Here is a 24715-nt window from a genome sequence, read left to right as displayed (position 1 = left end):
ATCAGGCAGGACTGACTGCCCAGCCCAAGAAATGCGCTTTGGCCCAGCAGGAAGTGCGGTACCTGGGACATATCCTAGGACGTGGGGTAATCAGACCCCAGAAAGACAAAATTGAGGCTATCCGGGACTGCCTGCAGCCCCAGACCAAGAAGGATATTCGGTCCTTCTTGGGGCTTGCGGGGTGGTACAGGCGGTTTGTGCCAAACTTTGCGAGCAGAGCAGCACCCCTCACTGACCTGACCAGAAAGTCTGGTCCGGTGAAGGTCAGGTGGGAGGAGCAGCATGAGAAAGCTTTCATGGATTTAAAGGAGGCTCTGTGCAACGGCCCTGTGCTGCAGAGCCCGGACTTTACCCAGCCCTGGACTGTACAGACTGATGCTTCTGGAGTTGGTCTGGGAGCAGTACTACTCCAGGGTGAGGGAGAGCAGCAACGACCGGTGGCTTACATGAGCCGCAAGCTGTTTCCCCGGGAGACACGGTATTCCGCCGTCGAGCTGGAGTGCCTGGCCGTAAAGTGGGCACTGGACACTTTCAGGTACTACCTTTTAGGTAGAGACTTTGTTCTGGAGACGGACCACCGAGCCTTGAAATGGCTGGGCAAAATGAAGGACACTAATGCTCGCATTACCCGTTGGTTTTTGGCTCTGCAGCCCTTCAGATTTGAGGTGCAGTATAGAGCGGGAAAGCAGAACATGGTGGCGGATTTTCTGTCTCGCCACCCCAGTGGCGAGCCTCCAGAGGTGGAGGGAAGTGTGAAAAGTTAGCCCTCTTTTCCCCCAACTCGCCTGACATTTTCTGCACCATTTAAATGGACTACTGTTTATTACACGCACGCACGCACACACACACTTACACGCATACACACACGGAGCTTCGGGCGTTTGTAATTACACGCGGCGCCGGCAACCGCGGCGTAATTCATTCATGCGCAATCACTATTTTACACATCTTTCAGTTACTCACCAAACTTCTGCCAACATCATAGCGGACGACGCGGTACCCGTCGATTCGGCTCCATAACTCATTTCATTCCGTTTGTCCATACATCATGCACGCAAACACCAACAGTACATTGATAACTTTCACTTTCACTTCCTGGTCCCGCATCACTTTGCTTCCCCAAGGAACACGAGTCCCCCGACGATGACGAATTTATTCCCGGTTTGGGACAGGGGAAAGGGTTGCTTTGAGTGGGGGAAGCTATGTACATTACAAAATGTTTAACTATAAAGAGATGTAAATATTATTTATTCATATTCATTAATAATAATAATAATAATAATTAATATATTAATATTATTATTATTAGTATTGAAACAGCTGTGGGTGATGGGTAAAATATCTGTTGAATGTCTGTACCTACAAAATACCCTGTCACGTTGGTTTCTTCCAATTAGAGGAACTGAAGGGCTATTTAAAGCCAGGGTTTTCTGCCTCAGGGGGTGGGAGTCTGGAGAGAGCAACTTGCCGAGAGGTTGTATTGAGAGAGAGAGAATTGAGTCAGTGCCTTTAAAATTGAGGAACCGGTGGGTTCATGTTTTTTTGTTTGTTTGTTTTGTTTTTGAAGTTTTCTTTTGTTGCCATTGGACTGGAACACCTATTTTTATTTTGCACTGTAAATAAATCTGCACTTTTCACCCTCATCCACGTTTGCCGTTGCTGTGTTTTTCACCTCATCACCACCAAACCTCAGTGTGTCTTGTCGCCACCATCCTGTGTGGACGTGGGCTGCAAAGTCCATTCTTCACACAGTGTTATATGTCTTTTGGGTTCTGTTCTCTATAGCCCTGTGCAGGTTTTTGTGCTCCCCACTGAATCATACACTGCTGCTCGGATTCACTGTGGAGCACCTTCAGAAGCAGAGGCCATTTCACCAAATCAAAGTGCATAACCATTTATAAGACAAATAGTCCACTTCCCTCTGATATGTCTCTGACAGAATAGCGTATAAAAGTATGCAAGAGAGTGCTATATTTCATTTCTTTAAGGCAGACATAACACGGATGTTTTACAAGATTTCAATCCACAAGACATTATCTAGCGCAGGTGCTTCTGGAGACTACTGATTTATTATTGGTAAACTAGATTTTTAAGTTTTCCAATCACGGTAGAACCAACTCCAGTGAGTTGACTGATTCGGATTCGGATTCGTTTTGCATTGTGACCTGAAACAGTGGTTTCTCATCTGAAAAAGCCAAAACGATCCAGTGAGCACCGCGGGAGACCATATCCGTCAGTCAGCCCCATGCATGGGACTGACACCGTTGTCACGCTGTTGTCAAGCTGTGAGCCAGAATCGATATACAATTTTAACCTTTATGTAACAACGACAATATGTAATAATAACAGTGGCGACCACAATAGACAAGATGGTATAAATCAACTTAAAGAACCGGTTACTTTGAAACTCAAATAGGACGTTTTTTCATCCTTCCCGTCTCATTTACCAACTTGCCCCTCAGGTACTTAAAGATCCTATTTGTAAGAAAAGTTGATTTTTGAGTCTCATTCCCAGCTCGTCAAATACTGACGCTTTGGGTTTCCCAACTCAGCCCGACCTACAATCCCAATGTGTCAGTATTTGAAGAGTTGGGAATGAGACTCAAAAATCAACTTTTTTCACAAATAGCCTAACCTAACCTTTAAGGTAATGGGTTGGGTGAAGAAAATAATGTGTTATTTCTCCATTAGTTGTGCTGGTGGGGGTCCAAATCAAATAAGCTGTAAAGCTTGATTTGACAGTGATGCACCTTGGTGTGCACAGCGACATGGATATTTGAAACAGCCAGTGCTCGCTTGTTTTCGGCACCCCCGAGGCATGACCACCGAAAGATAAATGGAGGAACATGCTGAACTCTGGAGTCAAGGAAAGCAGTTTGGTAATGTTGTGGACTAAGTTCATATGAAATACAAACAGTTAGTACCCTGAGGAGGTTGAACTCATCTGATTAAAGCCCCTAGTGTCTCAGTTTAAGTGGTTTAAGGTGATGTTTTATCTAACTATAGTTTGCACACTTTTATGGTTTTTGTTGCACACATTTGCACAGCTCATTCGGCATTTACAGTGGAACAAGTTGACAATTCTGTCTAAAATCAGGCAATTATTGTTGAGACAAAAGTCTGACATTTGTGAGCAGTGTTGAGGGCAACTTGATATAAAGTAATGAAGTAGTAACAAGTACTCAGATTCCTTTTTTTGTTGTAACATGTAACGTAAAGTTGTACAGATTTTCAGAAAAACAGTAAATCCCCAATGCATTTGAACTGTTTCTGTTTCTTTCCCACCTCTTGGCAGGCAGTACACAGCCACCTAAGCAGTTGTGGAGTATCTGTGCACAGGTGTAACTCAGCTGGCAAGAAGGCCAGAGCAGAGCTATGTAGCCTGTGTTTTCTTAATTTCATGCTACTAAAACTGTGCTTGGCTAAATTCGCTGTCAGGTACCCTCAGTTTCTGTTAATTTTCATGTACTTCAAATAATTCAATAACTCACTGCAGTTGAATTACAAGCTGTGAGGAGGATATTGCGTCTGTCATTCCTGTTGCCGTTAACCTGCAGAGTTACAGACTATGGGTCGTAGAATATTCAATTCACTGTCCAAGAGCCAAGAAGACATGAACCCTCTGGACATTATAAGCAGCAACATGCCCAAAGAAATGCATTTTTGGGAGTTTTCATTTTTGGTTACACAGAAGTACTCTAACAGGTTACTTTCAAAAGTAACACTACCCAAAGTTTTATGCATCTCATTGCAGTATCTTGACCTAACACTGTTTACATTCTGAGTGAGGAATCAATTCCAGCTTCCTGATAGACTTGTAAGTTTTTGAAATCCCACCAGCTACTTGGGAGGCATTTTTGTTTTGAGATCGATTTTGCTTAGACGCCCATTTTGACTCATAAATATTCAGCGTGTGATGAAATTTTTTTTTTTTGCATTCACTTTACCGCAGCAGTGGAGAAAATTCTGTCTGAGTTTGTGATTACGTTGGTCTGTGTTTGCTTTGGGGAGAGAGACATTTTTGGCTGTCTGGCCTTTTAAACTGAAACCATTAAACCTGCCCTTTGGATTCAAGACACTCTGCATGTTTTAGTTGCTCTTTTCCCCTCTTTCTCGCCTGTGCTATAAAACATGCAGTATCCGGAATATTTTAATCAAATAATAGCTGTGAAATTAGTTGGTAACATATGCAAATGCTAATGTAAGAATATGGTGATGTACCGAGCTGCAGCCTTGAGGATCTGCTTCATGCTTTTAGTTGATACAGTTTTGAAGAAAAAAATCCTTTTAGTGGTGAACTGCGCAACAACAGCAGCAGAATGTACAATGTGCTGGTAATGAAAATTCACTTGAGGACAATTTAGTGAGGAAAAATATGCAGATTACCTTAATTACCCTCACCAAAGTATGTTAGGTAACACTCTTTTTTATTATGCATTTCCAGACAGACATGGCAGCATGGTCAATCTTCATGCCACTTTCTGTAGAGTTTTACGTGATTATTGCATCTTACAAAATATTGTGATTGCATAACTTTTTCTTTTCATAAAAATTAGATGGTCCTGGTGAGGACTGGTCCAGTCTTTGTTTTGCTTTTAGTCCATTTATCTCAGCAATCCCAGCAAGACCCTGCACATTGGACCATGGCAGGCAGTGTCTATCATTGTTATCCCACAACATATTACCATTTTGGAGCTCTTCAAAGGAAATGACAAGATACTGTAAGTTGTTTGGTACTGCCTTCATAAACGACCCACGTGGTTGAGATTAGAAAAAGAACACAGTCACGGTAAAAAGAAATAAACGCTGACTTTTAGAAGGAAACAACACTTTAACAGGGTAAAAATGATATTGCTTTCTACGCACAGCCATCCGCCCAAACCTCCTCCCTACACAGCCATATGGGTTGATTGTGAAAGCAGCTTATAATGACACATATTTCCATGTATTGTTAAGCAGTGACCTCTAGTGGCTGTAGTAATTACTAACAGCAGCAAAGGAGGAAGTGAGGTGACTAAGTATAGAGAGTGACACTGTCCACATAAGGAAGATGTTGGGTGGATGGATGGGTCAAGGACACAGGAGTTTCACTCAGTAGACTTGTGTTCACGTCCTGTTAGAAACCCAAAGTCAATGGTGAGTTATTTTGACTTACATAACCTTCGTAACTTAAGTTACATGGTCATGTTGTTTCAGGAACGGTGATATATTTCAACCCAATCACCAGAATAAAGGTTAGCTTTATATGTAGCTTTATAGCATGCACAGCTCATGCTACAACAAAACCAATCATTCGCAAACCTGTACATCACAACATGATAAAACAGTTGTTTATGAATCATCTCCATGACTTGCAACATTATTACGTTCTTTGTGTCTTGTGGTAGCATGATTTCTTTTTCTTCCATCATGCTAAATGAACTCAGAATTTGCCAGTCAAGCCTCCAGAGTGGGAATTAGATTCAGTCAAAGGAGCTATCTTTGAGTGTTGTTGAAAAGCGACGTGGAGACTTTAATGTGTTCTCTAGCTTCCCGAATCCCTCTCTCTCTCTCCTTCCCTCAGAACAAGCAGGTGTGCAGACTGGGAATGGATAGATTCATTAGAAGTTGGTGCAAACTTGGAGGTGGAATCCAGGGATGTAATTTGAAAGATTCGTCACAGTTTTAGTGTCTCTGAGACAGCGCTCCGAATGCTTTAAGTATTCTGGGTGCTAGACTCGTCTTGACACTGTGATAAGGAGGGTTAATTTTGCATGACACAAACTTTTATGGGATTGCTTTATGAACTCAGTTTTTAGCTGACAATCATCCGGACTGAGTGACCAGACAGGTGTCAGGCACTGCTGCTTACGTTACATCAGGACACATGATGTTGAAGTGTCAGTGTCATACAAAGACAGTGATATTCGATAGCGTAGTCTCATTTACTAATACAAGGTGTGTATGGTGGTATAGCATCCATAATGCATCAAGTACAGTTATACCACATGGTAGAAAACCCAACACCACAGGAAGAGAACATCAAGACTGAACGTGTTAAATCAACCCTATGGGAAATTTGTCTGAAAAACAGCCATTCTTACAGATTTTGTGAAAATATGACATTTAAAATGTTTGTACTGTACTGACAGGCATCTGAAATTGATGTTATTTATGTGTGATGCATTACAATAAACTGGGCATTGTATCATGTGAAATGTTTGAAAACCACAAACCATGTTTCTCATGTAAAAAGATTCACATGAAATTTTGCAAGCAGCTATTTTATTGCTTCATTAACTTGAATTTGTTTCACCTGGTGTGTCATTATCTGGGTCATGTGAGAGCCTCCTATCGACTAGGGCAACTATATAGTGGGGTGTGGAATGCCTTTGGAATCACCATTTTCCCCTGTTTTCAAAGCACCCAACGCAATTTTCCGACATTATCAAGTCAATTGCCATGTTAAATAGAGCAACCAGTCATTTTCTCTCTGTTTTTACACTTACAAAGCCTTTTTTAAACTGCAGCACCTGTAGCAAGGAGTCTCGTTGTGTGATTGGGGCCTAAGGCTGGATTGTTTAGGTCAGTGTGCTCCTGAGGGTGTAATTGAAGACTGTTTGCACCCATTCATTTTGAAAGTGCACGGCCAATGGGGAAACACTGGAACAATCAATGGTGTGACATTATCACTCCCTGAGTTTGGGTACAGTCACAAATGCAAGAAATTACAGAATCACATGAGCGATTTCACATCTTCGCTTTGGTTGGGTTCCACTCTGGTGAACTTTCATGCAAATTTCACCTCGGCAGAAGATGTTCATACGCCTCAATTCGCACATGTGTGACAGGGTCTGTCAGGGTGTCGGCATTAAAAGTGTTTCTTTATACTCTTGTTTTCAAAAAGTGGTAAGGCAATTGTAAGACAAGTTAATAATTAATACAATAAAAAACATAATTAAAGACCATAAAATGACCATGTTACTGTACTGACCGCACGACACCCTTGACTCCTCTGTCACATAAATTGTGAATTAGATGTGAAGGGGTGGGGGTGGGGTGAGAGTTTACACTATTCATTCAAGGGCAAAAATCTCATAGTCAGAGGTCAGAGGTCGGGATCAGCTAATTGGACCTGGCGGGGGTTCTGTGTTTTGCTAAATGATGCTTCAGCAGGGTCGAAGCTTGCTGTGATGGGGGCTTAAATTCATCCACTGAAGGACAGTCTCTCTAATCACTACACCCCCCCTGCTGCTCCAATCAAAGGTAACAGGGGCATGGTGATGTTTCTGAAGACTGTTACTACCTGAGCATCGTATTCTGGTAAAATGGTTGTTGTCTGCTCTCTTGGCCGAGCAAAAGGTCTGTAGAACTGAACTTATACCAAACTGCATATTGGTGGAAAGTAAGGTTGGCTGCTGTCAGAGAGTGAGTTAAAAAAGACACAGGAGACAGATTGATCAGTAGTCCCCAAAAAGAGAACATTAAAGTGTTTGCAGATTAAATGCGTCTGACTCCCGTACACTGCAATATATTCCTGCATGAGAGTTTATGATTAATCTACACAGTCTGCTCCCAGTCTGCTTCCTGTGTCGTATATTACAAATGGGCTATAAGAGATCACAGATCTATCTATAAAGCATCATAAATGATGATGCTGCCAGCAGGGAAAGTGTTGCCTTCTATGTTCATAAGCCTTTGTTTGTTTGATGCCGCGATTAAACAAGACATTATTTGATAATGGAAATATCAAATAAAACGACTGTTTTATGTTTCCCAGTATTTCACAGGAATAGCCGATGTGTTGGGAATGTGTGTCCACCCTGTAAACAAAGACATGTCAGTGAATTAATTGGTAAAAGCCTGCTCCAAAAGGAGCTCCGTGTTACTAACAGTCGAATATGATCATTGTCAAAACATTGTAATTTTGGTCTATTAAAGGAAACTTATTATGTGTTTTTATATTTTTCCTTTCCTTCAGTGTTTTTTATTGGTTCTTGTGCACGTGAATGCTCTTGAAAGTTAGAAAGGTCAAAGTTTGCACGCACAGAAGCTCCTCTCTCCCACAGAAAACACTGCTCCTGAAACGCCTCGTTAGTAGTCCCACCTTTAACTTTGTGACTTTGTGACATCACACTACGTCACCATGTCACACAATTGCATGATTTATGCCTAGCAGCTAGTTTGCCACGTAAGAATTGATGTGGCATAGCTCCTCTGTTGTTGTTAGCGGTGCTGGGTCAGGCATGTGTCAGCCGACCAATCAGAGCAGACTGCGTATTTAGGAGGAGGGGCTTTATTAAGACAGGTGCTGCAACAGAGCATTTCAGACTTAGGGGGAATACAGTGCCACAGAACTGGACAGTATGAGAAAAACGATGTGGTTTTGTTGTAGCATTAAGACATGTAAATCTATTTTAGGAGTAACCCAAAATAAATGTATGAACCTGAAATTGAAACTGCAATTTTACAAATACAGACGGGTAGAAAAGGACAAGGAAGGGAAAAGGGAAAGGATCCACATACTGGGTACAGCTCCCAAACTTTCTTAGACAGAGCTGGCAACATTTCATTGAAAAGCCATTATTCATTCTGCAAGTGCAATATTTTTTAAGGAGTTCAAGAGGCCAAAAAGAGGTGAGGATTATGGAAAACATGAAGCCCTCTAGATTTATTTTCTCAGTATCCTGTCTCCCAACGGTCTCAGTGAGGATTTTGATATTAAGCCCTTCTTGTAACACCTTAAAATCCTACTCATACAAATCCTTCACTTTAAATGTTTTTATTTGTTGAAATATTGTCCAAACGCTTGATATAACTGGTCATCACATTTCAGCATTTTGCTGTCGATTGCCATTTAAAGGCAACACTATGTAACTTTTCAAATAATTCTAGAGAAAGATAGTTGATTGTTGAGTCTCATTCTCAGATCATCAAACACCAACGCTCTGGGTTAATGACAAAGACACAATTTGGTATTTCAATATTGATTGGTATGTGGTGATCTGGGCATTCGACTGGCTGACCCCGCCACTCCCCCAATGGTAGCTCGGATCGACTCCAGCACTCCGCGACCCTGCAAAGGATATTACAGATGACAGACAGACGGATAAATTCTTTGAAAACTGTTAAAATATCCTTTTTCTTTTTAGTCCCATTCAGATCTCCTTATCAAGAAAGACCTTGTTGGTTATTTGGATTATACCTCCCAAACTTCATTTCAAGTACAACACATCAGGCAGTGTCCAGATGTTCTCCGTCTCTACTTCCCTGCGCCTGGACTAAAAACAGGAACAGATGTGCACACAAATACCATTCTACGACCACAAAGTGTGTGATATTCATGCTCCAGCGATTCTCTCTATATATTTGTCTGAACTCCCCTTTTTCAGTATTTAGTTTCACACTTGTGAGTTTTTACCTGCTCCCTTATCACATTAGCTCCTCTGGGACTGAGGAGGCCAGAAACAGTTCTGTGATTTCCCATCATTTTGGCTCCCTTGTGGAATACTGTGTGAAAAATGGGAGCTGAAATGACAAAGTTTTTTAAAAAGCTTAGCCTTAACTCTGGTATGGGTGGCAGATTTTTTTTTAGTAGACCAGCCAGAGAGAGAGAGAAAGTAGAATAAAAAAAGAGGGCGACTAGACACTCAGGTTCATCCTCTCATCCCAGAAATAGCAGGTATTTGATTGCTGATGGGGCTTTTGGCCAGTGTGCTGATAAGCCCTATAGCCTGCTCTTTAACTGAGTGCAAGGCCATCTAACATAATAAGACAAAAATAATGGAAAAGCCAGCACAAAGATAGGTATAAGGGCAGGGGTAGTGGGCTGTAATGGTCTCGGGTGCTTGTTCTGCCGTGACTCTGGGCCACCGACACCTCGGAGGATGTGGTCAGTGCTTTCTACTGCTAACACTGATTTTGATTGATCGTCTCTACCTTGGAGCATAAGGATTGTGGTGAAAAATGCCATTTCAGCAGCCAGCGTAAAATATCCAGTGGCTCAGTGCAATTCAGGAGGCAGATTAGAAAGGCTTTGTTTCTTTTTTGTTTTAAAAAAGCAAACAAAAACATTCTGCGTGGTTAACATCGCAATCTAATGTTTAAACCTTACGGGGAGAATTTATGTTAGCTTGTAATGGGTTGATGTAATCTGGATGTAGATACCGCCACACACAAAATGCACAATTGCATGAAGGTGATCATTTAGAGCTGACAATAGCAGCATGAAAAGTATTTATATTATAATCATTTGCTATTGAGGCGATATTTTTTAATTTTGTCTCTCCTAATCTGTTAATTAATCCCCAAATGGCACAATATAAAGCATCATGCTCGACTGCAGTTGATTTGAAGTGTAATGACGAGGATGTAATGACAAGGAACTATAACTGGTGTTGCATTTGTCTTTATTGTTATTGTTACATTCGGTTTTCAAGCTGAGAACACACAAACAACTCGCTAACCCGCTGTGAGAACCTCATCGAACGTTTTGAGGAATGACTTTCACACTTTGGCAGTCACAGAAGTTGCCTTTTGAATTATGATGCAGCTCCCACTGCAGGATACATTTAGATTTATCCAGATTACAGCCATAAAAATGTTTGATATGATAGTGACAGCTCTGACTGATCTGAGGCTCAGTGAAGAAGGAAGAGAATGACTCCTCGACTGATGCGCACCGCAAGACAAACATAAGATGACTGTCACGATGGCTTCACTGTTTTTATAGACTAGAGTTGCTGCTTTCAATCATAACACATTAGTTGTTGTGGACATTTTGGGTTGTTGTTGATGTTATATGATAATCAATAATAACCCAATATGAAATAAACTAGAATGCACTCAGTAGATTGCATGCCTGACAGTCTACTTTACACCTAATCCAATATCAAACTCCATAGCCCTATATAACTCTTAATGATAAACAACTCATAACCACCTTAACCATAATTTAAGATCACCAGATCCACCTTAATACCCCATATTTTTTTCCATCAAGATCCATGCTTTACTCCCTGAGATATAATTCAAATGTCTAAAAATGCCCTACCCCCAGGTGCAATATGTAAGAATTCATACTCAAAACAAATAGGGGGCAGCATATGACCAGATTAACAGCTAATTGTTGCTTACTGTAGTTGCAATTAGCTAGTTAGCTCAGTTAGCAGTGCACCTAGCGGTCGGGACTGTGAACTCGGAGCACCAGGAGAGTGTTGGTGTTTAGGCTGCAAGCAGGAGGGGGACCTGGACGGGCTGGGGCGAGCCGGTTAGCATGCTAACTTGAAACTCTTATTTCTTCATATTCTGATTAGAATTGTTGTTAATTTTTGAATGTTTTCAACTAAAATTTCGACATATTGCACCTTTTAAGAAATCCTGGATCCTATTCTGGACCGAGACCCATCCTCCATCCAACTTTCGTGGAAATATGTTCAGTAGTTTTTGTGTAAACCTGCTTACAAACCAACCAACAATCTAACAGGAACCGGTGAAAACATCCTCTTGGTGGAGGTAATAAAGCACAAGTTAGACTCTCAAACATCAGTTGCTTGACAACTACAATAAAAGAGGAGCCATTGAAAATTAATTAGTTAATTTTAATTAATTAGTTTTTTTTTTTTTATTACATTCATATACCAAAACTGTGTGGATAAAGCTTTGAAGCAGGTTGGAATGGCAATCACCTGAGAATGGGACTACTAATTAAAAAGAACATCATCATAATCGCCATCATTTAACCTCCTGAGCAGGCCAGTGTAGTGTCATTTAATTAGCTGTTCTTCCTTTCTTCTTATGTCTATATCATCTCTAACTCTTTCACAATAAAAATACTAATATATATATTTTTGACTTAATTTTAAATAACTTGTAACTTCTTTCCTTATTAACAACAGTAGCTGTGGTTAGCTTGATTTCATCATGCTAACCACTGCTTCTGTGTCAAAGGCTTTGCCATTGTTGGGCTGAGTGTACTTTAATCGTGGATCAAATTTAATTTCTGTTAATAAAATGTATGAAACGGTCTCCTTTTGACTCACTCGCTGTCCTTTCACTCTCTCTTTCCATCTCAAACTCTATCATACAGTCTCTCCTTCACTATGTTTTGAAAAAAAAAAATGAAAGCATCAATTACCCTCGTACTGTACATCACGTTGGGATATAAAAGGCTTCATTCTTCCCAGTGAACAAAGAGTGGAGATAGGAAACAGGGCAGCCTTCCCAGAAGATGAAATAAAAGGCAAAATGTTTGCATCGTTTTAATTAAAATGATAAGTCCAACGTAAAACCAAGGTTTTATCAGGGAGGAGCGCGTGGATGCAAAATAATGTGACAACAAAAAAATGATTATGTGTTTGTGTTATCTCAAGCCATGTTCACTGCACACAGTAATTGTATTTTATGATTTTGTTCCCGCTGCACAGCCACTATTCCCCTTTCCAGTGATGGCTTATGTTTCCTAGTAGTGCTCTGTAACACCCCACCAAGAACATTTTGGATTAGAGCAATATTGCGTCCGAGACAATTCTGACAAACCGATAGCACATCGGGCATACACTCACACACACAAACACACACACACAGCTACACACTCTCATTCATTCGCTCACTCCCCCTCTCTGCCAGACATGGGAGTCAGCCAAACAGTGCTATTTGCTGGAGCAGGACTGGCACTTTTCCAGACCATGGGGGTAGCAGGCTTGGCAACGCAGATCACTGATGGACTCGTTGAAGCGGTTCGCCAGCATGGACAGCTTGCTACCGTGACACAGAGAGCAGGGAGCGCAGCCCGAACCGCCACAATGCTGACAGCTGTCGGCCTCCTGGAGAAAGACGAAACACATTAGAGGAGAGAAGAGGAGGAGGAGAAGGAGGAGGTGAAAGAGAGGATCTGTAAGGTCAGGTAAAGGGGAAAAAAGGGGAAAGAAAAATGGGTAAGAAAGACTGGAATGGCAAGTTTGCAAAGCGAGGCTGACATTAGGTCAGCCATGTCTTAACAATTGTTGTATATTATGTGTTAGAATGCACAGTGAAATGCATGCCATTTTAACTTGCAACACCTTTAGCCAGTTAATTAACAGCATACATCAGCTATCTACTTTAACTGGCCTGCCTGCTGGCACACACTAAACAACCCTAACGACACAGAAGATTTTTTTCAGGGTTATTTATAATCAAAAGCCTTTGGTAAGAAGCTGTGTTGCAGGATAATGTACAGCCAGCCGGTCATTTTTACAGCCAGCTGGTCATTACTGCTAAATTTACAGTAACGAGCAGCTGCCTGTAGATTATCTACAGCAGGAAGGGTGGATAGTAACCAAGGATGTGCGATGAGGTAATGTTGAAATCTTTATAAACAACTGGGAGTCGTTAAAATCTTTGCACAGTAAGGTCTGTGAATTCTCCTGAGGAGCCAGTAAATTTTCGCTGTTCAGTGCCACAAATCGAATGCTATTCATATTTAAACCATCCCAAAATTGTATTGTTTTTTTCTCTGTTATCATCTTTTTTTGTTAGTAAAAAGTACTTTTGCATCCAAACTGTACTCACATACATGTATTCACTATGAACTTGTTGTGTTGCCACCTTAAACTGCAGAAACAGAAACGCTCAGTCCTGCTGTGTGTTTAGCTCATGGATCTATAATAGATCCATGGTTTAGCTCAGTTAGGTGTTAGCTCTTTTAGCTGTAAGCTATTAGCTCTATTAGCTGTTCATGCTGTAGCTGTTAGCTCCCTAACCAAACACAATGCAGCCAGGCCAGGCCCCTAGGAAGAGCGCCAGGCTTTTTTGCAGTGGCCAAACCATGTAATTACAACATCACATGATGCACTGGGGCCCAAAAAGACATTTTCCCATAAGCTTTCATTGTGAATGAAATGGCCGTAAAACACTGGATAAAAAGTTTTGAACCCACAACCCCCTGCAAAATAAGTCATTGTCGTCATGATTTGAGTCATTCGGTGTGACAGCATTCGGATAGTCTAGAAGAGCCGCACTTTTAAACTATTTAATTCACATTCAAGTTAGCCGGCCACTAAACTGGAAGTTAGCCAGCACAGTCAGCATTATATGCCCAGGAAGTCAGGCTTTTTTGGCTTCATGCGCCACTGGGCAGCTTTCATAGGAATGACTGGGGCTTACAGCTAATTAGCCCTCCTCCTGACGATTTCAACACAGATACTGTTCACAATGGAACATTATCAGGGTAAAAATAGGGTGCGTCCTCCTTAGATAGGGAGTTTACTGCAGCTTCCGTTGCACATTTCATTGTAGTCAGCGCTAGTTTGAGTTTGTCATTTTATAAGCGATACATATACATTCATTCTCTCCAGGTTGACAGGACACCACTAGTTTCAAGCCCACAATAACCAACCATTTGCGGCTGAAATGCCCAACATACAGCCAGTGAAGGGTGTCAGCCCTTACTAACTTTCACTGGGTTTTCAAAAAACACAGAGTTGTGTTTCAGTATGGTCCATAATTGACTTTCTGCATCACTGCAGCTGTTTGATGATTTTCAAACAGTAAGGAGCCGCAGAAGTCAATCTGGCTAAGGTTCATAAGACAAATCTGCACACAAGCCTTGAAAGTCGATGCTTACGCTCAGTGCATCAAAACCTCCATCAGTCCAAGCTGCACATAGAGTTAGTGATGTGATGATTAGCTGGTGTAACGATTGTGAAATCCAGGTTGTTGCAACGGTTGCACAATTTGTGCACATACGAAGGATAAATCTAATTGTGTGTTGCAGAAAAAAATGTACTACCTTGGAGTCTGGGCAACAAAGGCGAAGATGATAAAGGAAAGAAAGTAACAAAGAGGAGTGAGATTGCCAAATAATGGAAAAACAAAAGCTGAGAATGAACTTTTTTTTTTTCTGGAGGCAGAGAAAATGAGAAAATAACGAGAGAGGTGAGAAAAGAATGGAGGGAGTGAGAGAAAGAGAACAGTAATCAGCCAAGGAGGTGAGAGGGAGGGGATAATAGCGAGCTGAGTATCCTTGCAGGCTGGCAAGTGGCAGGCAAATGCTGCAAGGGCAGAGTAAAACTGTGGACTCATCAGTATCTGTTCACAGTTGACAGATAACACGAGGACAATGCTATGGTAGTTGTTACAGCGGGAGGGGGCAACGGGGAAAGAAAAGAGAAGGGGCGCAAATAAGGTAGCAGTTACACGGAAACAGTGGAGATTGTGGGACGAGAATAAACACCCCTCTGTGAACAGTTACAAATTACAATAATATGGCCACACAGGCCATCCTGCAGTTATCCTCTCGAGAGGAAAGATAAAGAAGAGAAACGGTGGCTGGAGACATATGCAGAGAAAGAGAGACGGGGGAGGACATGGAGAGAGTGAGTGTACCAAGAAACAGAAAACAGGGTGATAAAACTCGACCACACCGCTGAGAATAATTTGGCCAAGGATCATTACCTTGGGCTCTGTGTCGCTGATCCGTTTCTCCTCCTTCTTCTCCTCCCCGTCTTGTGTAAGAGCTTTAGCCTTCCTCCTGCTCCCCCTCTCCCTCGCCTTTGGGTATCCCTCCAAGTCCACAGGAGGCAATGTGTGGTGCCGCAGCGTTTCAGGCTTCCTCATCGGTGCTCGGATGATGCGCAGGTTGCTGGTGTAGATGATTATTTTGCCAAAGTCCAACACTGAGGACTGCAGGAGAGAAAATGTCAGTTAATAAGAACAACACCTGGTACTTCTTAACAATACGTATTTTAAATAGCCTTTTCTTGGACTAGATGGATATTGCCCTACATCTTGGAACACAAAGAGAGCGTGCCCACATTTAGCTGTAGGCTTTATGTGTGGGTGAGAAGAGGTTTTCTAGTTGAATGCAGCTGAAGAGTCACACAACATGCTCTGTAGCTGTGTTCTGGTCTTATTGAAGATTCTGAGATGGAGAACTGGAAGCAACAGTACTTCTTCTTTTAGCTCAGATATCCGGCTTTATGATTATCTAGATTCTTGATTATGAAGAGAAACCCTTAATCTTCGATACTTGGAAAAAAATATATAGTTAGATGAAATTTTACGTGTTTTATGTATTTAACTCTAATCATACAACCAAGTTGGTCCCGAGATGAATCCCGACTCACTGCTAACTATTATACTATGAGTGGAGGGGACATTTTTCTCAAAGGATGCAGAATGTGATGACTGTAATAATGCAAAGAAAGAGCACCCGTCGGTTCAAAAAGTGTTTTAACGCGTTCTCATTCCAAACTCGTCGAATAAGGCAGCTGGGTCAGTGGCCTTGAGCTTCAAACTATGACGCTCTACCTACCCGTCTAGCATCAGCGTTGCACGTGAAGGGCTGCGTGGGCAAGTTCGCAGGGACGCATAATATGCAACGTCCAGCTGGACTGGTAAAATGAAGCTTGCTGACAAACAGTTCACACATTTACGTTGTCAATCGGTTACAGTTTGGTAAGGTTTAGGCACAAAAACTACACAGTTAGGTTCAGGAAAAGATCATACATTACAATAACTAGGCTAAGTGACGTAAGTTTGTACTAACATAGCGTAAGTTATGTCATTTACGTACGTTAGCTTAGTTACATTATATAATAAATCACTCTGGATTCTTGGTAAGAAATGGGACATGAACCCTGGTCTTCAGAAGTAAAGTCCATCATATGACCCATCCTACCACCCCCTGACTCAAAATTTTCTCTATCTTTATACTACTGCACTAGAGGGGTGGTTCAAGAAGAGACGCTACAGGGGTAACTACAGAATCACACTAAGGGCCCGTGTCCACGCAGTGTTTTTATTTTCGGGCGGAAAAACGCTGGCTGTGCACCCAGGAGCGCTGGGACGAAGCCGAGAGAAAAAACACTGCACGTGCGTCTTGTCTCTATGACAACAATATCTTGACAACTGCCGCTGTATGATCGACACTGCACCTTTGCGGTTTGTTTTTATTTGACTTCAGGAGAAGAAGAGCAAGGAGGATGTGGGTGCATGACCTGATCCATAGGAGACAAAAATAAGGTGAATATTAACGCCTAGGTCAAGAAAAAAGAAAAAGTGCGACGGTGATGTCACCAGCGTCTTTCTGAAAAGTTGAGAGATTTTCAACTCAGAGGGCTCGCTGCTCTAGATGCTTACTCCTCATTAGAAACAATTGAAAAAAAGACGCTGTTGCTCAAAATTCAGAATGCCACGTTGTTGCAGAACAAAACTAGACATCATAGACACTGAAAAAAAATGGAGCCAGAATTTAAAAGTGAAATGATTTAAGTTCTTCTGTCAAACCATAATCTTTAGCTTCCCCCTGCCATTAGTGGCACACATAGCAGACTTTTAAGCTCTGTGATTTCATTTGTTATATTATTATCATGTATTCATTGATTTTTGCCAAAATGCACATTGGGACTCACAGGTTAACTTCTACCTTGAAGTTTCTTTTATGCTCACAAGCTAGTACCTTCAACTTTTTACTAAAGAACTAGATAACGCATTGTTTTTTTGTTTTGTTGGTGGTCTAACTGTAAGAACTTTCTCTCAGTGAATTATAATAAAACAGAGAAAGAAAGCACTGAAGTCATACAGGGAGGAACTCATTAGACCTTGTACAGTAGGGATGCTCCTCGAGGACCACCGCGCGATCTTTTTAATAACGCCCTAAAAAAGATCAACTAAATCCAGATTGCTGTTTTGCGCAGATAAATGTGATAAATACTGGCCTTGGTCACCAGGGCCGAGCATGCCTTTGTATAGAGGATAAAAGAATGAAACTGACACTGAGCCAGCAGGCGCTGTAGCTGACCTCCCTCTCAGCCTGCTGCACTAATGAAGCCACTGCCACAGCATCTTAGTAACAGTGGCTTTATCCTGTCAGATGAACAGTTTTGTGGCTGTCATTGTTCCACTTGAATTGGTCTGCAATTTCCGCCGAACAGCGTGCATTTGATTCTTTAATTAACCAAAGACTCTTCCCATTTTCTATTTTGAGTCTTGATTGCTTGTTCTGTTCTAAAGATGTATGAATTATTAAATCACTTTGCATTGGCTGGTAATTGTGTTGTTTGTGTTTATTTTGGTGTGTCAGTTTGTTTTCAGCATATGTAGACGAGCTATGCTCTGTGGGGTATGACAAAAACAATAACAACTCTTCCAAAGAGCTGTGATACTGTGCTTTCTTATTATAATTCCTTTTATGTAAGTATATAGAAAGAGACACTGCACAATGATCATGCTCCAAAATTAGTAATTTACGATTCAAAGGGTGTCAGATAACAAAAAACTTAATTTTAAGGTGTTAAGTGGCTTTTATGTAGGTGTTGTTTGAAATAGCAGGCAGTAATTCTAGGCATCACATCCATAAATAAATACTTATGCCTACACTCCCAATAAATCGAGATGCAGCCTATTGTTTAAGTTCTAAGATCACATTACAATAAACTGTTACCATAATGGACATTTTAAGTAACATTCTCCAGAATATTATTATTTTTGATTCCAGTTCATTTGAGCTGCACTTGAGAATGAATTAAGACAATCAGGAGAGTTTTTAGTACTTGACATTCAGTCAGACGAAAACTGACACTGCGAGCGCAAAATCTAATCAAAGCTGATCTTGATTAATATCAAAATTAGGCAAAATCAAAACTATCAAACACTTACTGTGGCATCTCCCTCTGCATCCTCAGTCTGGCCTGCAGCAGGCTGGTAGCTGCCCATTCCTCTGTATACGTTTATTCTCTGGGCAATGAGCCCTGTTGGAGGATAGACACCTGGAAACAAAGTAAAACACGTTGACAGGATAGAATGAGGACTTAAAGGTTAGAGACTCAAGTCCCGGTTTCATCCATAAATTGGGCATATTTTTTAGATGCTTGTCAGGATTTCTGCAAGTCATGCTGGACGACAATGACCAATCATAAGTTACCAGACTTTAACTAGCTGTGACCACCCAAGTTCGGAGGTGTTAGCCAGCATTGCTTATAAAGTACATGCAACGGTACCTCTAGTTACTGGTTGCAGCAAGGACACATAACCTCCCTGTCAAACAGCTAATTGTTAATTTTACACTTAGGTTAAGGGTCCAGATTGTTTAGTCTCATTCCCAACTTATCAAACACTGGTGCTTTGGGTTGGTGCCCACAGCGTCAGTATTGACGACCTTGGAAACACCAAGCTTCAGTAGTTGACGAGTTGGGAATGAAACTCAACAATTACAAATTGGAGCTTTAAATTAGTGATTAGTAATTAGCTCACTGAATAGCGTAGTATATGAGCATTATCTCTTTAAAACTGATAATGTTCTTGCATATGACCTAACAAAATAGCTGACTGTAATAACACTGGCACTTAGGAATAAGCTAGATTTTATTTTAGCCAGACTGCTAACAGTTGATTCCTGACAACATGTTGCAACTTGGTGTATCTGATATCGCTGTGTTGGTGTTGTTCCTACCTTGGTTAGATTTAGGCAACGAAAATACTTGGTTAGGTTCAGGCAACGAAAATACTTGGTTAGGTTCAGGCAACGAAAATACTTGGTTAATTTTAGGGAACAGAAATACTTGGTTGTGTTTAGGCAACAAACATACTTGGTTAGGTTTAGGCAATAAAATACTTGGTTAGATTTAGGGAACAAAAATACTTGGTTAGGTTGTGGCCGTGTGCATCTTTCTCCAATCTTTACCCAAGTCGCTGACAAAACCATGATTGGTCAGTTGCAATTATGGCCTTTGAGCAATATTAATTATGACGTCCCAGGAAAAACTCTGCATATCAGATAATGTTTTCAACTCATGACTTCTCCATCAATAAAAAATGACTGGAAACAAATGATTACATATATAGAACATGCCACACCTCTAGCTGATGTGTGGGCTGTTGAGCATGTAATTTTGTAGCCATGAGATGTCCCCCATCATCATTACTATGATTACTGTAACGCTTTGTATCTTAGATGATTTTCTGGTAGTTTCCATTTCAACACACACACATACACTCTGTACAAGACATCTCAGTCATACATGATCATTATTACTATGACCGCAAAAACATGCCCAAGTAATTTCATGGGAACCACTCAGCTGTATAGGCTGGAGTACCGTGTAATATCTTGTTGGTTTCCCTGGTTACTAGCTTCCATACTGTCCTGATTATAAAGACTCAGTGGTAGAGTATGTTATGCAATAATAAAAACCCACCCTGCTGGTCCCCCTGAGCATCCTCAAACCCACAGAGCTGCTCCACCTCCAGGTGGCTGGGGGGAATCTTGCGGTGAACAAAGCTGTGAGGGTATTTCTCCTCTGGACTATCCAGCTCCTGACCGTCCTCGTACACGTGCTTCAGCACCCGACCGCTGTAGGACGATGCCAGCTTGAACCTCACCTGTGGTTTTTGGTTGAAGGTGACACAGGTGACAAAAGTTTTACATGCTGAGGAGATGCGCTGGTATGTTAACTACTGCAGTTCAGCTTATGAGCAACAAAAGGAGATTTATGAGTAGAAATGTTTTGGTTTATGCATTTCAACATACAAGCTAACTTCCTGTTTCATTCCCTCTTTCAGTTTGCAGTTTGACAGCATCAGATGTAGTTTAAAGCTGATCTTCAAACACACCAGACTCACTTGGTTGCGTGCTACAGTATCAAGCAATATGTCACTGATATAAAGCATAAAATAATAATTTAAACAGAAAGCTCGGCAGTGACCTTAATATGTGTCTTACTCAACACAGTACATCTATAAAAGCACTTCAAAACAACTCACCTTTCTGGGCTTGGTGCCTTCATAGCGTTGATTCAGTTTTCTCTGGAGCTCCTCCATGGTGGCCGATCGAGTAGCGGACGCTGAGAGACCGTCAGTCCATCCAAAAAGCTCTTTACGGAATTGACATCAGCTGGACACCGTGGTGCCTGGTGTGATGAAAGAAAGCAAGGACGGATGGATGGACGAAAAAATGGATTGATACACAGCTTGATGGAAGCACAGGGTGGATGAGAGCCCAACTGAAGAGCCGTGTGTTAGGAGTGGGTGGAAGACCAGATAAAGACAGAGATAAAGCTCTCTCTGTGTGTCCTGCCTCCTGAGTTTGCCTGCACCTGCTGTTTTAAGGGACCACCTTTCTAGTTCGCTGCGCTAAATTATTCACAGCAAGATCGTGTGTACAAAAGCGTGGTTGGGAAACCAGAAGCTCCGTCATCAAATAATTATGACGACCAGAATAGAAGGTAGTTGGAGCCTGAGTGGAGCACTCTGTATTTGTGTGTGTTTTAGGAAGAGTGAGTCTGTGTGTGTGTGTGTGTGTGTGGGAGTTGTTTGATAGTTGTAAGACTGCCTGTCATTGGACAGGAGCCGAGTGCATCAGTGTAAATACAGTACAACATGACATTTGATGTTTGTTGCTATCATACTGAAAACCTTTGCCTGCATCAAAATATATGTTATTACTAAGATTGCCCATTTGTGTTGTGTGGTTGTTCTTAGTCGAGCCCTCAAATCCAGTCTTACTTCATGACTCGGTGGAGGCTCAGTCAGTCTCTTTGAAAGTCTGATCTAAAGAGCGCCTGTCACAGTATCTCAGGTATGTAAAAGTTTTCATTCACCTGAGAACGACTGAGAAGTTTTCTCCAGCAGACAAAAGCTCAGGGACCTCATCTAGAATCCAACAAGATTCAAAGACAAATCAAACAGAGTTATATCAGGAATTGTAGCTCTTTAGATAAAATAATAGAAAATATGAGAAAGTTACTTCAGCCGAGACATTCAACTGAGGTGATATACCAAAATGTGTCTGACACTGAATATATGTCAGTCAATCTACCCCAGAATTATTTTAGTTATTCTAACAGTTATGATTAGTTAAAAATTGCTCATTTTCAGGTTACTACTAGAATAGGTTTACACGTTCAGTGCTCAAAAAACACAACAGTTTTCTCCTACTATCGAGTAATGCAGCGCTATATTCCCCCACCAGTCTGCTCTGATTGGTCAGCTCACACATGCCTGAGCCAGCACAGGACTTAGGCGAGTCACACCAGGACGTTGCTCTAGTCCCAAATTCCTCCTTATTTAAAAACTATCCCCCAACTGCAGCTCAGCAAGAAACAATATCACAGAAACATGACTTCTGGACTAAAAAGACTGTAACTTTTGAAGAAACCAATTTCATTTGTCTCACTCGGACTACTGAGGCCTTATAATGGCTTTGGCTGAACTTTGAAGTGAGTTTTGAAAATAGACTGCTGATTTTGTCGCGCATCACTTACACTGAAAACACTTTACAAAGGATCTCTTTGTCATTCAATCATTCTTCTTGTCCGTACTGGTGTCGCGGACAAGAGGAATGTTGTACGGACAAGAGGAATGATTGAATGACCATTCACAAGTGGCAAACAGTGGCTGGGATTGGTTATCTACAACCCAAATAAAGCAATTATAGTCTAATCATAAGCCTCTAGTTTGCAATTGTTTTTCTATTTAATGCTCTCATCATATAAAAGTATCATTCACACGTCTAATTTTGCTGTTTGTCATTTCCAGATTGGCCTGTCTGCCTCTTATTAAGGCTAATAGGGCATGATTCATGCTGTCAGCCTCCTTTTAAGCATCATTTTATCACGAGTTCAGAGACTAATTTAAAACTTCAATCACATCCATGAGGACGAGTGCTGAAATTGACTCCTGCGTCACTTTCTCCTGAGGTCACACCCTGTCGTCATGTCTTGGGCCTCGCGGTGTGTGTGTGCATCGATTTTGTGTTTGCGAGCGGCCAATATCCAATCCATAAATTCCATTGACAGATTTTTGTGTTATTGTGCGGTGTTATTATCTATACTTTGCAACTGCTGATCGAAGCCACAACTTGCATCTTCAAGAGGCCATTTTATAGAACAAACACTAACAAATGGATGCTATTAACCCCGTGCATGTCGAGATCAATCTTACAATTATCCTTACAGATGACTGTTATTAAGCAGAGAGTGAATGCATGGTTTAAAAATGGAGAGAGAGAGATAGAGACCCTCTCTTGTTTCCTCCCTGACCGAGAATCGGCTTAATCAGATTGCAGAACAAGCAAGTACGGTCACTCGAGCGAGAAATTGTTTTGGGTGCATCGCTGTGAAGGAATCATTTAATGTGCCAGGATTCTCACTGCTTTCTGTTTAAATGATTGCCACTGTAAATCTGTCTCTCTTTGTCTCCACATTAACAGTTCATGTCTATTCTATTATCCCCATTATCCTCCACAAATGCAATATGCCATATCAGCTTCATTGCCCAGGTACAGCACATGCTCTCTGCTGGCTATAGATCTTCATTTAATCCATTTTTCAGTGTCTGATGGTACAGATCGAAGCTGAGAAATAATAGTTTTGGTTTCACGGTGCTAGTGATAATGCATCTGGACCCAAGTGCACGATACAAGCCTCATTGAGCCACAAATTTAAACCAAAATGGAAGACTATTCCCCAGGTGGCCGGATGCAACATCTACTTGCTAACTGTTGTGGATGTGTTAATTAGAATCGAAACTCTATCTATATGCAGAGACCATGAATCAAGTGCGACCCTGACGCTCCTCTCTAAATCATTTTAATCTACTTTTGCTTGTCTTGTGTACAACAGCTCCCAGTTGTTTATGCCTCAAACCCTCCGCCGCCACTGTACAGCATCCTACCTTAATCTGGCATCAATGGATTTTCATTAGAGTCGTCGTTTTGTGTTTATAGGAGCATGTGTGTGTTTTAACTTTTATTATTTACCCCCAAGGGTTCGGCGGTACCCTAGGGAGGTGTGTGTATCAGACTTTGGAGGTCTCACTGGGAGGGCCTGTGGGTAGCATACATCCTTGCCACCGATTCCTGTTATGTAGTCTCTGTTGTACTCTCCCTCTTCTCTCTATCTCTTCCTTTCTCTCTGAAGGTTTGCCCTGTCTAAGTGAAGCGCAAAAAAAAAACCGGTAAAACTCTCACTACTCATTATTTCGCCCGTACTATTTCTGACACCCTCCCGAGGGGAATGGTATTGACTGACTCTCATATCAGCAGCGCCTATTTTCAGGCAACAGCGGAACAGAGATCAGTCACAAACACTGGCTTAAATTTCTCCATAGCGGTCATTATCCTGGAGGCACATTGGAAGCCAAATTTCTGGGGAGAGGTGGAATTACTCAGAGTGTCATACAGGGAGTTTCTGAGGATGAACTGCCCCCTCAGGTCAGCAGACTTCTGCAAGGAGGTAATGATCACCTGGTGTTTACCACAAAAAAAGGAGACTACAGCTTTGCCATTTTAAAATGGTGGAAAATACCAAACTCAGATTGTACTTTTTGAGCTCTCTTTTCTCTGCCCTTAGGTGGCTTCTAGGCAGGAGGGAGGAGGAGTATGAGAGGGAACCAAGTAGATAAGGTAGGAGTGGGTGAAGCTCCGGATGAATGTGGAAGACTTTATTTGTCTTAAATCACGACTGAAGACACTAATGTCACAACCTCTCTGGAGATTACAGACAAAAAAAAAAAGATTAAAGGTCTGCTCTTCAGATAATAGATTAGGGTTGTGGTTCATCTACAGTAATTTAAAAGTGTCTCTCTCTCTAGTTTTATCACCTCTGTTATAGCTGTAACTGAATGGAATATAATTATGCATATGCTCTTCATGGAAAGGGCCCAAGTTTATAATCGTTCATAGGTGTTGATATAAGATGTTAGTTTGCATTCCTGCGACAGAGGACATTCAGCGAGTCCTTGTTTGTTTGTCGACACT

At 41.4% G+C, this 24715-nt stretch overlaps 1 protein-coding gene across 1 annotated transcript; it reads right to left on the bottom strand.

Moving 5' to 3' along the window:
• Positions 1-12629: 12629 nt before the first annotated feature.
• Positions 12630-20796, bottom strand: LOC141006583 (glutaredoxin domain-containing cysteine-rich protein 2). Its single transcript, XM_073478794.1, has 5 exons — positions 20722-20796; positions 20157-20340; positions 18619-18728; positions 15415-15642; positions 12630-12803 (listed from the first exon to the last, which is right to left on the bottom strand). The coding sequence occupies exons 1-5, from the start codon at positions 20776-20778 to the stop codon at positions 12630-12632; spliced, it is 753 nt and encodes a 250-aa protein (XP_073334895.1). The 5' UTR covers positions 20779-20796.
• Between the last annotated feature and the right edge of the window lie 3919 nt (positions 20797-24715).

This window comes from Pagrus major, chromosome 13, assembly GCF_040436345.1.
Source record: "Pagrus major chromosome 13, Pma_NU_1.0".
NCBI classification, from domain to species: Eukaryota; Metazoa; Chordata; class Actinopteri; order Spariformes; family Sparidae; genus Pagrus; species Pagrus major.
This window is presented reverse-complemented; position numbering and strand designations above follow the sequence as displayed.

Bases quoted from the DNA above. Each gene is read 5' to 3' on its own strand.
- LOC141006583 (XM_073478794.1), bottom strand. From the start codon at position 20,778: ATGGAGGAGCTCCAGAGAAAACTGAATCAACGCTATGAAGGCACCAAG. The intron at 18,729-20,156 runs GTGGGTTTTTAT...CTTTGTTTCCAG, and splicing joins TGCTCAGGGGGACCAGCAGG to GTGTCTATCCTCCAACAGGG. The intron at 12,804-15,414 runs GTAATGATCCTT...GTCTTTCTCCAG, and splicing joins TCAGCGACACAGAGCCCAAG to GAGGCCGACAGCTGTCAGCA.